At 40.2% G+C, this 13,157-nt stretch overlaps 1 protein-coding gene and 1 long non-coding RNA gene across 2 annotated transcripts in view; one reads left to right on the top strand and one right to left on the bottom strand.

Moving 5' to 3' along the window:
* The first annotated feature begins 1,895 nt into the window (after positions 1–1,895).
* On the top strand, positions 1,896–9,223 carry KRT25 (keratin 25). Its single transcript, XM_059670998.1, has 8 exons — positions 1,896–2,442; positions 2,743–2,825; positions 3,177–3,333; positions 5,965–6,126; positions 6,210–6,335; positions 7,121–7,338; positions 7,678–7,745; positions 8,853–9,223. The coding sequence occupies exons 1-8, from the start codon at positions 2,014–2,016 to the stop codon at positions 8,960–8,962; spliced, it is 1,353 nt and encodes a 450-aa protein (XP_059526981.1). The 5' UTR covers positions 1,896–2,013; the 3' UTR covers positions 8,963–9,223.
* Positions 4,971–13,157, bottom strand: part of LOC132219010 (uncharacterized) — a 32,179-nt gene continuing 23,992 nt past the window's right edge. The window contains exon 4 of the long non-coding RNA XR_009449341.1: positions 4,971–5,112. This is a non-coding gene — a long non-coding RNA (uncharacterized LOC132219010). The remainder of the gene's footprint in view (positions 5,113–13,157) is intronic.

The following is a 13,157-nucleotide window of genomic DNA, read 5'->3' as shown; positions in this document are numbered from 1 at the left end:
TCTATCCTAAAGAAAAACATGAATATGTTCAGCATTGTTAATAATAGCAAAAAAATTGGAAACAAGCTGAAAGTCTCCTAATAATGGTTAAACAAATTACTTAAAATTAGGTTTGGCCCAGAGTAACATAACAAGATAACAGGACTTTACACAGATAGAAATTTATTTCTTTCCCACACATAAATCCAGAGGTAAGGTATTCAGGGCTGGGATGGCACCTTTGCACCAGAGAATCCCCAGGAACCCAGCCATCGCACCCATTTCAGCAGGATGGAGGAAAGGGAGAAGATGAGACAAAGACTTGTGTCAGCTGCATCTTAGATGAAGTATCTAGAACACACCACATATACTTCTGCTTACATCTCATTGGCTAGCTTAATCACATGACCACAAGTAGTTACAAAGAATGTGGAGAAAGTAATCTTACTGTGGGTAGCTACTGCCCAGTTAAAAATTTTGGGGACCAACCAACAGTTTCCATCTCATTAGACACCTACCAATGCATGATCTAAGGCATGTAAGGTAAACAAGGAAAGTTACAGGACAATACATATAACACAGATGACTCGCCTAGGCATGTGTGTCTACATGCTATGTATGGATGCAAATGCATGGAAAACCATCTGGAAGGGTACAAACATCTGTAATGGTGAACTGTGGCTGCCTGAGAGAGTAAAGAGGAGAGCGAAAAAGGAAGGTGAGAAAGGATTTTAACATTTTACTCTATACTCTTTGATCCTGCTTGATTTGTTTACATCAAGAATGTGTTCATGCAGAGAGTAAAATCATGGTTTCCATGTTCATATCAGTATTATTCACAATAGCCAAAAGGTGGATGCAACCCAAGTGCCCACCTACTGTTGAATGGATAAAAAAATATGGTATATATATGCAACAGAATATCATTAAACCTTTAAAAAACAAAGAAATTCTGGCACGATTCAACTTTGAAGCTAATCACAAAAGGCGAAACAATGCATTATTCTACTTATCTTGAGTCCCCAGAACATAGTAGATGTTTTATAAATATTCGTTAAATAAATGAATGAATGAATGAATGAATGAATCCATATGTTCACAACAGTGTCACATAAATGTTCATGGAAATTTTGTCCATAAGCCAATTTCCAGATTTTTCAAAAAATTCCATAATATTTAGGGTTTTCAATAACTATATGGGGATCCACACCCAGTAAATAGTTAATTTACTGATGACTTTCACTTAAGCTAGACCACAATGAAATAAAAACAGAAGAAATATTTGCTTCCAGGTTTGCTTCAAATTTTGCTGGGTCAGGAAATAAGTTATCCTTCCAAACTCTCACAACTCATAACAGCAATTAGGGGTGTGTTCCTAATTGCCAAAATGGCTAAGAGAAGGCAGCTATACCTGACGATAAGTAAGTTTCAACAAAACAGGATGCATGTCAGCCAAAATGGAAGTTACTTCCCATCGGAAACAGTGGCGAGAGGGTATGGGGGCGGGATTGGTATTTAAAGGACCAGGCTGGGTAAATCATGATCCCAGTTCTGTTCCCTACTTAAGTGGAAAGAATTGTAACAATAACATTTTTTATAAAGTCTCAAAGACATCAAAATCTGCCTGGGCATCAACAGCCCAAAACCATGACGCCAGATTGCTATGGTGTGGTGGACAGATGAGTTTTATCTTCTAAGGAGGGAAGTGAAGAATGACTCACTCACAATTTGAAAATGTAATAAGGAACCTGAAATTGCTCCACCCAGACCCATTTCTCAGATAACCACCAACCTGAGGGCAGCTGCCCTCCTACAGAAATGAGCCCAGCGAAGTCAGTCACTAATTAGGAAAAATCATCCAATTACGCTAGCTTGCTGAGGCTGGCAAGCTCCCTTTTGCTCTGTGTAGGCAGAATATCGTCCAGAACACACTTGAGAATTGTCTATAAAAAGGCACACAAAACAGTGGAGAGGAGAAGGCACTCCTTTCTGGGACTCACGAGAACAGCTCTGCAACACGCTTGACCGGACACCATGTCTCTTCGACTTCCCAGTGGCTCCAGGAGGGCCTGTGCCCGTCCCGCCACGGGGTCGCTCAGGCTCTCGGGTGGGGGAGCCAGCTTTGGGGCTGGAAATGCTTGCAGCCTGCCTGGAATTGGAAGTGGCTTCGCCTGTGCCTTCGGGGGCAGCGCACTGGGAGGAAATGCAGGCGGGAGCAATTCCTGTGCTGGCTTTACTGTGAATGAGGGGGGCCTCCTCTCTGGGAATGAGAAGGTGACCATGCAGAACCTCAACGACCGCCTGGCCTCCTACCTGGACAACGTGCGCGCCCTGGAGGAGGCCAACGCCGACCTGGAGCAGAAGATCAAGGGCTGGTATGAGAAATTTGGGCCTGGGTCTTGCCGCGGTCTGGATCACGACTACAGTAGATACTTCCCTATAATTGATGATCTCAAAAGCCAGGTAAGAAACTACACTCCTCAATCATTTTGATGAGCTTTCATTTCTAAAGGCTCTTTTCCTTTCCTCACTGAATTCTAAACGCATTTATCATCCCTACTTGTCATTTCCTAAAAGGAATTTCAATTTAGCATTGGAAATAAGCACGAAGTAGATTCCTTTGGTTAACCTCATGCTTTAAAATGTCACTATCTGGTCACTATATTAATTTTGATTATTTCCATTTTCTAATCTTAAAACATAACCACTTTTTTATTGATTGGAATAAATTGCCTTTAAAAAAATCAAACTCCCCATTTCTAGATCATCGCTTCCACCACCAGCAATTCGAATGCTGTTCTACAGATCGATAATGCCAGGCTGACAGCGGATGACTTCAGACTCAAGTAAGTAGGCTCCCAGAGCGAAAGAATCCATGGAGGTTAATGCGAAGCATTAAACTGAATTTATTTTAATATTAAAATACTGGGATTTAAAGCAAACAGAATGCTATTACTTTTTTATACTTTTGCCACAAGATCTAAAGTATGAACTGCCATAAAAGAAGTGTCCAATGCCCTAGTTCTTTTTCTGTCAAAGAAATGCATCAAAATAAAGAAAAGAATAATTACCATACAGTAGACTTTGAAAATGTCTCTTGTGGCCAAATCTGGCACCTCCAAATTCTATTTGCTCGTTGATTGTTGGCTATTTCCCCAACCATGTGACAAATTGGAAAATCATTAACACCCTTTAAGGTATGAAAATGAGCTGGCTCTTCACCAGAGCGTGGAGAGTGATGTCAATGGGCTGCGCAGAGTCCTGGATGAAATAACCCTGTGCCGGACAGACCTGGAGATTCAGTATGAAACCCTGAGTGAGGAGATGACGTACCTCAAAAAGAACCATAAAGAGGTGAGAGCTGATTGTCTGTGCTTTGCCACCCCTCTGCAGACACTCCCTACCCGATAGGAGATCTCGTACTTGGCTTCTTAAACAAGACATTGGTCCTAACAAACCATTATCAGACAGACATGGGGCCTGAGTTGTCTTTAGAAGTGGCCAAGTCTTTATGCAGATTCACCCTTGCTCTCTCATTGTTTCCCATGGGGGGAAAAAGAATCATGTTTTCCAGACCAATCAGGGTTAAAGAGCAGTAGTTGGCTAGATAATTATAGCTATAGATAATTAAAATGGTGCACTTAAAAGATTACATCTAATGAGATAAAAGATGTATACTGTAAGGACTGCCTAAGGAAACTAGATCTAAATTTCTATATAACAGTGGCAGATTTAAAACACTTAAACATTTACTCCATGCACACATTAGGTATATATACTTAATATTAATACATATCCTTAATAAGTATGGCTATAGAAATAATGATACTGGAATTAAACTGTTACATTAAAATTTACACTTCCAAATAAACAGTATATGTCCAAAGTGGTCATCGTGGGAAGCTAGAGTCTAAATTAGACCATACAGCCACTGCTCCAGACACACCTCTGGGGTTGCTTTCAGAACCACTGTTTCCTGATCATATCTTTATTCTTTGAAAAGGAATTTGATATTTTTAAACAGCCAAAAAACTTCTCAAAGTCAAGCCAAGGGCTTAAAGGAGAAAAGCTAAAAATTCTGCTTGCTTAGTCATGAGGCTGCCTTGTAAATTTAAGTATTTGAAAAATAACATTTGTATAAATATATGGGTTCAAGTTATGGCTATAGCCCCCTGGTAGTTACTCAACAAATTTTTGATGAATTGAATGCAATTGATTTCATTTTTTTTAATGACTCACAGACAACCCCCCATGCATCTTTTAATCTTTTTCTGTTTGAACTGGGGAAGATTTCCCTAAATCCTCAGAAGTAAAAACCCCACCTGGAAACAGACAAGGCATGGGACCACCAGGGAGGAACGAATGCTAGACTCACCTGAGGGACTTGGTACAGGGAGGAAAGAAAGCCTCATTAGTGTCATGAGGATCGATCCAGGGCCTGGGACAGGGGTGGGGAGGAGGGTTCCTGCAGCAGAGGCGGAAGCCGCTCCGTGTTGTTTCAGTGGTACAGTCTTAGTGGTGTCTGCCATCCACAATCTTAGAATGACTCACTGCACCCCAACAGCACACACCTCGGACGAAATAATATGCAAAGCTGATTCCAACCTCTCTGATGATGATAATGATCATAATGACTAGCATTTATTTAGTATTTACGCGCCAGGTAGTACTGTTGGTCTTATTACTATTTCACATCTTTCAATAACACAGAGAAGGATATTATTTGTTGCCTCAATTTTCAGATAAGAAAATTGGGATTTGAAGTGAAGCAACGTTCCCAGGTAGCTACTAGAGGGCAGAACCAAAATTCACATGGAGATCGGTTTGACACCAAAGTCCATCAAGACACTATAATGGCCTGTGTAAGCTTAATAGCTTAATAGACAACTAGGATTCTTTAGAAGATGATGTTCTTCCTTTACTAATAATAAATAAGTTTATAATTATAAGCAAGTATAAATATATAAACATAAATATGTATTTATTCATAGTTATTTCAATTGTTCAAAATTATCCAGACTCAGCCCCTCCACCATGTTGATGCTGAGTTCAGGATATTGCTGACTGGAGAGCACATCAAAGCTGGTCTCAAAGTAGAGTAATGACCAAGCCCAGGAGGTGGAGACATTTAAGCTATAAATGAATAGAAAAAGAGATGATGGATCACTCATTCTATATATTTGTTTAATTTTTTAAAAAATATATTTTATTGATTTTTCACAGAGATGAAGGGAGAGAGATAGAGAGTTAGAAACATCGATGAGAGAGAAACATAGATCAGCTGCCTCCTGCACATCTCCTACTGGGGATATGCCCGCAACCCAGGTACATGCCCTTGACCGGAATCGAACCCAGAACCCTTCAGTCTGCAGGCCGACGCTCTATCCACTGAGCCAAACCGGTTTTGGCTAATTTTTTTAAAAAAAACATTTTTTTATTGATTTCAGAGAGGGAGAGAGAGATGGAATCATCAATGCTGAGAGAGCATCACTGATTGGCTGCCTCTTGCATGTCCCCTACCGGGGATCAAGCTGTAAACCCAGCCATGTGCCCTGACCAGGAATCCAGCAGTGACCTCCTGGTTCATAGGTCCACACTCAACCACTGAGCCATACCAGCTGGGTTCATTCCGGACATTTTAAGGACTTTCATTTGGAAAAGGAATTAAGACTTTTTCTGTTCAGCAGAACTATAACTGATTGATGAATTGGAGTTTATGAGATGGAATTGGGATCATCATAGAAAAGACCTCTGGAGCAACAAAAACTCCAAGAATGAAACAGGCTATTTCATGAGGCAGTGAGTTCACTCGTTGAAAGTTATGTCCGCTGGACAGGATATATAAAATGCAGAGGGGACTCATTGCACAGCCTGGGAGATGGAATCAGGTGAATGCTAAGAACCCTTCCAAAGCTAAGATTCTAGAGCTTCTAGACTTTCTATGAGATCCCTGCTTAGCTGAGCTGCACACTTTTCTGCCTCTAGGAAATGCAAGTTCTGCAGTGCGTCGCTGGGGGCAACGTGAACGTGGAGATGAACGCGGCGCCCGGGGTGGACCTCACGGTTCTGCTGAACAACATGCGGTCCGAGTACGAAGCACTCGCGGAGCAGAACCGCCGGGACGCGGAGGCCTGGTTCAACGAGAAGGTGAGTCTTTGTGAGAAAACAAGCCTGCTGCATTTTGGTGATGCTCACACCTAAGATTTGCTCCCTCAACTTATACCTTCCAGAGCGCTTCCCTGCAACAGCAGATCTCTGAGGATGTGGGAGCCACAACCTCTGCCCGGAATGAGCTGACTGAGATGAAGCGCAATCTGCAAACACTGGAAATTGAACTTCAGTCTCTCTTAGCCACGGTAGGAAAGGACAATGTCTTACCATCTCCTAGGTTATCATTTGAAATATGTGCCGGTTGGTTTTAAAGCTCTTAACCATATTGCCTGACCACTGTGGATCAGTGGTTGAGCATTGATCTATGAACCAGGAGGTCACAGTTCAATTCCCAGTCAGGGCATATGCCTGGGTTGCACACTCCACACCCAGTGTGGGGCATGCAGGAGGCAACCGATCAATGATTTTCTCTCATCATTGATATTTCTCTCTCTGAGATCAATAAATAAGATTTTTTTAAATCTCTTAACCATGTTGAGAATATCTATATATATAAAAGCCTAATATGCAAATTGCCCCCTTGGGAGTTTGACCAGGAGACTGATCGCTCCCTATGACATGTGCTGACCACCAGGGGTTGGCACAGAAAGAAGGGAGGCCCCGGCTGGCAGCCGGAAGGCCCCGATCAGTTCTGATTGCCACCCAGCCCTAGGGACCCTACCCGTGCACAAATTTCATGCACTGGGCCTCTATATGCATATATTATTTTATATAATTAACTCAAAACATTAAGAGAGAATAGGAGACAATAGGATTGTATCTAGAACAGCTAAAACAGCAACATCAATGACTTTAGACTTGTTCTACCAAAAAGAAAGACTTGCTCATTTTAAGAGTGTCACAGAGTCTTCTTAACCATGTGTCCACAGGAAATCTACAAGAGCAGAGGTAACAAGAGGAGAAAGTCATATGTCAAAGCAAGTGTGTATATGTGTGTATCAGTCTCAGTTTCTTCATTGTTTCCTTACAGAAACAGTCCCTGGAGTGCTCTTTGACGGAGACAGAAAGCAACTACTGTGTGCAGCTGGCCCAAATCCAGGCTCAGATCGGGGCCCTGGAGGAGCAGCTGCACCAAGTCAGAACCGAGACCGAGGGCCAGAAGCTCGAGTACGAGCAGCTGCTGGACATCAAGGTCCTCCTGGAAAAAGAGATTGAGACCTACTGCCTCCTCATAGGCGGAGATGACGGGTAGGTAAAATAATTTACAGAGAAGTAATATACTGAAATCTGCATGAAACTTAGATCTCTGGGAACTGATATGACCACATGTATTATCACATCGCTAAATATTAAACATGATACTCTACTGCCAAGGTACAAATTAGCCACATCTTACAAGACCAAAATGCAATAAGCCCTGTACTTACGGTATGAAAATGTAAGACTCATCTCTTGATGCTAAAGCAGATGTAACCCACTGAAATGTGCTCACCAGACAGCTAAATAAAACATAATAGTGAATTTAGAACTGAAGGGGCTCTCTCCAAATCATGTTTTTGTAATGTTTTCAATACTATGTGTTTACAGGGCTTGCAAATCTGGAGGTTACAAGTCTAAAGATTATGGGTCTGGAAACATGGGAAGTCAAGTCAAAGGTAACTGAGTAAATTCTATTTTTATGCTATACTACTTCATTTTCAGTGCACAGCTTGATTGCTTTTATATTCCCAGAATATATATTATATGTTATATGTAAGAGTAGATAAAGATTTGTCGTAGACATCAGTGAGTGCTAGGTGTCTGTCTTTAGAGATGTATGCTAATTTTATTTATTTTATTTTTTAAATATTTTAAATTTTTTTTATATTAATTTTAAACAAATATGTCACCATATTTTTAGCTAATCAAATTTCACCAAAAAAGGAGTCCAAGTATTTGTGCTTATTGCATAGTTCACCTATATAAAAATCCTATTATTCCTTAATTGATATACTTTCTTACTCATTTTTTAAGTTTATTGAATTAAAATATACTAAACGTAAAATTTAGTATCTTTACCATTTTTGTGTGTACAGTTCAGTGGCATTATGTACATTCATATTCTTGTGCAACCATCACCACCATCTATCTCTAGAACTCTTCATCTTCTAAAACTGAAACTCTATACCCATTAAACAATAACTCTCCATTCCCCCTCCCCAGCCACTGGCAACCACCATTCTACTTTCTGTATGAATTTCACTACTCTAGGTACCTCATATAAGCAAAATCATATAGCACTTGCCTTTTTGTGACGGAGTTATTTCACTTAGCATAATATCCTCAGGATTTGTCCATGTTGTAGCATGTCAGAATTTCCTTCCTTTTTATTTTTATTTTTTCTATTTTTTATTTTTTCTTGATTTCAGAGAGGAAGAGATAGGTAGAGATAGAAACTACAATGATGAGAGAGAATCATTGATTGGCTGTCTCCTGCACACCCCCCAATTGGGGATTGAGCCTGCAACCCAGGCATGTGCCCTGACTGGGGAATCGAACCATGACCTCCTGGTTCATAGGTCTATACTCAACCACTGTGCCACGCTGGCCAGGCGAATTTCCTTCCTTTTTAGTGCTGAGTCATATTCCCTTGTACATTTTTACCATTTTTTTTATCCATTCACCCATTGATGAATTCTTGGGTTGCTTCCACATTTTAGCTATTGTGATCTTATTCATCTTTTCTCACTCTCTAAAATCTCCTTTGAAATTTTAATTTCTAGATCCAGCCAAAGCCATAGTGGTTAAGAAAGTTCTGGAGGAAGTAGACCAACGCAGCAAAATACTGAGCACCAGGCTCCACTCCCTGGAAGAGAAATCTCAAAGCAATTAATTTGAGACACAAGAGCTAGCATACGCCAAATGCTTTCCGAGAAGAAGAGGCATTATATGTATCTGCCAAGAAAAATGAGCAAGTCTAAAAGAAGTCTGTCCCTTTGTCTTTCTGTTACTGAAATATAACCTCTAGCCATCAATAGTGGTATCTCCCATTCATCTGCAAGAACGTCACATACAAATGTGATGACTCATTTGAATACCTTGTAGAAAACGTTGCCAATTCTTTGTGTTCAATAAACCTTCCTTCAGCAAGTTATCACTGATGGTATTGTCTTATATTTAAAATGTCCGTGTCTGTGGCCTAGATATATGAACACTTAACAGCTTTTCATTTATATAAAAACTTTTTAAAAATTAACAGATTTTCATGAGGCTTTCCCAGCAATTAATTCAAGCTCTATTAATGGAGTCACATAATTTCCTCAAATCAAATATTACCGCTAGAGACTTAGTTGCCCTCTCAATCCTCTATGGATGGATTATCCATATTATAATCCAACCATGAAAATTTGATTTCAGGCTCCATCTGAAAATATTAAGCAAAAAAGACAACTGGAGTTTTTTAAGGGCACTAATTATTCTTGAATTACTTTTATTGTCTATTTCTAATGCAATCTTAGCCAGAGGCCACTAGAGTCAAAATATCTAATATGGCCCCATCAGATTATGTGAAACAAAAACATTACAATCTTAGAGAAAATTCATGAGTTCTCAGAAATGCAGCTTTCTCAATAAATGTGAGCATAACAGACATTCCTTCACAAAGAGAAAATACTGTTTTCTTTCATGCCATTCGGGCTCTGTGCCACTGTTCTCATTCATTTAATAACAATCAAGAATTTTCTCAGGCCCAACCGGTGTGGCTCAGTGGTTGAGCATCAACCTATGAACCAGGAGATCAGAGTTAGATTCCAGGTCAAGGCATGTGCCCGGGTTGTGAGCTCAATCCCCAGTGCGGGGTGTGCAGGAGGCAGCCAATCAATGAGTCTCTCTCGTCATTGATTTTTCTCTCTCTCTTTCCCTCTCCCTTCCTCTCTGAAATCAATAAAGATAGATTTTTTTAAAAAAATAATTTTCTAGTAATAAGACTCTATTTACTTACTTTTATTTACTACTTAATTTTGAAAGCATTTTTGAACTGTAATGATAATTGTGTTACAGAAGAAGACAGCTCTGGAGGGACATTTTCAGAGCCTCAGTTCATACACGGTAACCAGTGTGTCAACACTGCTCCCTAGTGAAATGCCATCTTCCTTCTGCCACTGCTGCTGCCATCAGTGCTCATTCTGGGTTCACTGGAGAGTTTACTCACAGCAACTAAGAATTTCCAGGTATTTACGTGGCTGTCTTACCGGATACAGTCTTACTCTATGAGGAAACCAAATTTTATCGAATGTAGCTGTCCTTCCTTAGGCTTAAAGTTATAGTCACACAGACCTGCAGAGGCAATACGATTGCCCAAATGGTGGGTCCATATTCAGTTATAGGAATAATCCAAGAGGAAGGAGGGAAACAGTGTTGAAACTGATGTGTAATAGTCTTCACCTAATTTGAATAATTTCCTTGGGTTTTGGACTGGAAGGACAGTCTCTAGTTGTCTGGTACCTGGCCCTGGGATGATTTAAGGCAGGGGAAGTATTGGCTTGATGTGTGAGAGTTAGTTTAATTTTTATCTGTTCCTATAAATTAGGCAAAGGAGTGGAACAAGATTCTAGTATTAGCATAATTACTGGAAGGAATGCTTCCCCACCTACTGACCAGTCTCAGCATTTGAATGCTGATAAATATAACATGAAATTATTGTCAAGTAAGTCTATAAGGACGCAAAGGAACAGTTCAATTATTAACATGGCTAGTGAAATATACATTAGGAATAAAATGGGAGCATGTTTCAGAGCTCTGTCCCACCATGATGCTACAGGCCAGAGTGAGTCATGGCCAGCTCAGTTCTCCAATGGAAGCAGCTGACCAAGCCAGAGATGAGATCACAAAACTGAAATGCAGTCTTCACAACCATGACATTGAACTACAATCCTTAATTGCTAAGGTTTGTGAGAGCAGCTAATTATAGTCTTAAACTTAAATCCAAAAGATATAAATAGTGCCCTGCCAGGTGGCTCAGTTTGTTGGAGCCTCGTCCCATACACCAAAAAGGTTGGGGGTTCAGGGCACATACCTAGGTTGCAGGTTCGACCCCTAGCGGGGCAAGTACCGAAGGCAACAGGTCTCTCTCTCTCTCTCTCTCTCTCTCTCTCTCTCTCTCTCTCTCTTTCTTACTCTCTCTCTCTTTTCTTCTCTCTCTTTTTCTCATCAATGAAAAACATATCCCCAGATGAGGATTTAAAAAATAGATATAGATAGGGTCTACATATTTTTATAAATAATTATATATAAATTTTTCAAAAATAAAATCCCTTAGTAAAGATACCAAGGACATCAGATATACATTTTTTTTAAATGGTGAAGACTATACAGCACTTGAGTCAGATGAAATTAGGCTGATCTTCCAATTCAGCACCAGGTGGTCTTATGGAATAAACAACACTGTACAAATGCAAAAAAAATGATCAAGCCATGTGTTTGAATATAGAATCACAATTTACAAAGCACTTATAATCCTGTGCACTAGGTAGGAATTATTATCCTTAATTTTACAGGTTAGAAAACTATGGCTCTAAAATTTTCCCTTGAAATAAAGGCAGAGGTACAAGGACAGTGACAGATAATGGTCAAGTGATTTCATCTCAAGTCAACAATGTTTCTGACATAAAATTCAAATAAAAGCAAGATGTAGGCACCTGTGCTCTAGCCCCAAGAAGGAAATGGTGAGTCTGAATAAGTGTAACAATCTAACAAGCCTGAGGATCCGGAGCTTCAACTATTGCTATAATTGTTTCTTATATTCCACAGAGATTGCAGAAATATAAGAAAGCAAACCTTTGTAGACTTTTTTAAAAAGAAGAAGAAAATATTTATATACTTAGGGAATGATGAAGCCTTTTAAAAATCAAACAAAAGCTGAGGGCATGAAGGTAAAGCTGTATCTCTAGGAAGAAAATAATACACAGTAAAAAGCAAAACAAAATTAAAAGAAACCCTTTTAAGCCTTAATAAAATATGCTAAAAATCTATTCCAACACCGAGGGGAAATCTGTGCAGCTAGCCAGCCAAGCCACTCCAGTTTTCTGATGCACAATTTCAACCTGTCCTAGCTGCAGTTTGGCGCCACCTGCTGGCCACTGTCTTCACTTTGTAAAATCAAGAAAGGATTCTGGGAAGAGCCAACTTCCAAGAAAGCCGCAGTTGCAGGAATCTGCAGCCTGCTTAGTTGGCCTGACACATCTTCAGCCTCCGATTTCCCAAACTTCCCTTCCCAGACCACCCCTCCCAACCCTGCCTGTCCACCTGCCATATCTCCCCTAGACACCCCGGAAGATATGCACTTTAGCCCACCTTCTCTGGGGCTGGACACAGACTGTGAGCTAACAGCTCACATTTACATGTCTGGGTTTTATATGTCTGTGGGTTCTGTGAATAGAATATTGTCTATTTGGTATGAGGCAAGGTCCCAAGGACCTGTCAAGTAAACATAATCAATAAACTCTGTGCTTACTTCGATCTACATTGACACTGGACTCTGAAGAACAGAAGTACCTCTACCCTACAAAGTCACACGCCCATTCTCTTAACTCTCCATAAACCGACTAAACAATCTTCAGGAAAAGTAAAAAAATAAAATAAAAATTAAAAAGAGCTGTTTAAAGAGATTCTAGAGCATTCAAACTCGACAAGTACAAAGCTAAGTCATTTCCTCCCAGAACAAAATTTGGCAAAATGGCGTGATCGAGCAGATGCTGGTGGAGAAAAGGAAGCTTTCAAACAGATATGCTTAACTGAAACTAAAAAGAGAAAGACCGGGAAAGAATGGTGGGGAGAGAAGATGGGAAAGATGGAGGAAGAGAAGCAGTCGCAGAATTTGGTGCATCTCAGCTCTATTTTTGTAGGTACTTTGTAACTCCTTTGGTGTCTGGCCATAGCACAGGACTGACACCGATTTATGGATGGTGCCAGATCCCCTGGGAGTGGCTTCTCAGGACACACATTACTGCAAAATCTTTTTTCCCTTCCAGGTAGTTGAGCCTGGTGAGGCTCACAGTGGCCACCATCATGACACTGACCTAAATAATAAT

The sequence above is a fragment of the Myotis daubentonii genome, chromosome 16 (assembly GCF_963259705.1).
Source record: "Myotis daubentonii chromosome 16, mMyoDau2.1, whole genome shotgun sequence".
Lineage (NCBI taxonomy): Eukaryota > Metazoa > Chordata > Mammalia > Chiroptera > Vespertilionidae > Myotis > Myotis daubentonii.
This window is presented reverse-complemented; position numbering and strand designations above follow the sequence as displayed.

Coding starts and splice junctions, on each gene's coding strand:
- KRT25 (XM_059670998.1), top strand. CDS start 2,014: ATGTCTCTTCGACTTCCCAGTGGCTCCAGGAGGGCCTGTGCCCGTCCC. Junction 3,334..5,964: donor TCAAAAAGAACCATAAAGAG/GTGAGAGCTGAT, acceptor TTCTGCCTCTAG/GAAATGCAAGTTCTGCAGTG. Junction 7,339..7,677: donor CTCATAGGCGGAGATGACGG/GTAGGTAAAATA, acceptor ATGTGTTTACAG/GGCTTGCAAATCTGGAGGTT.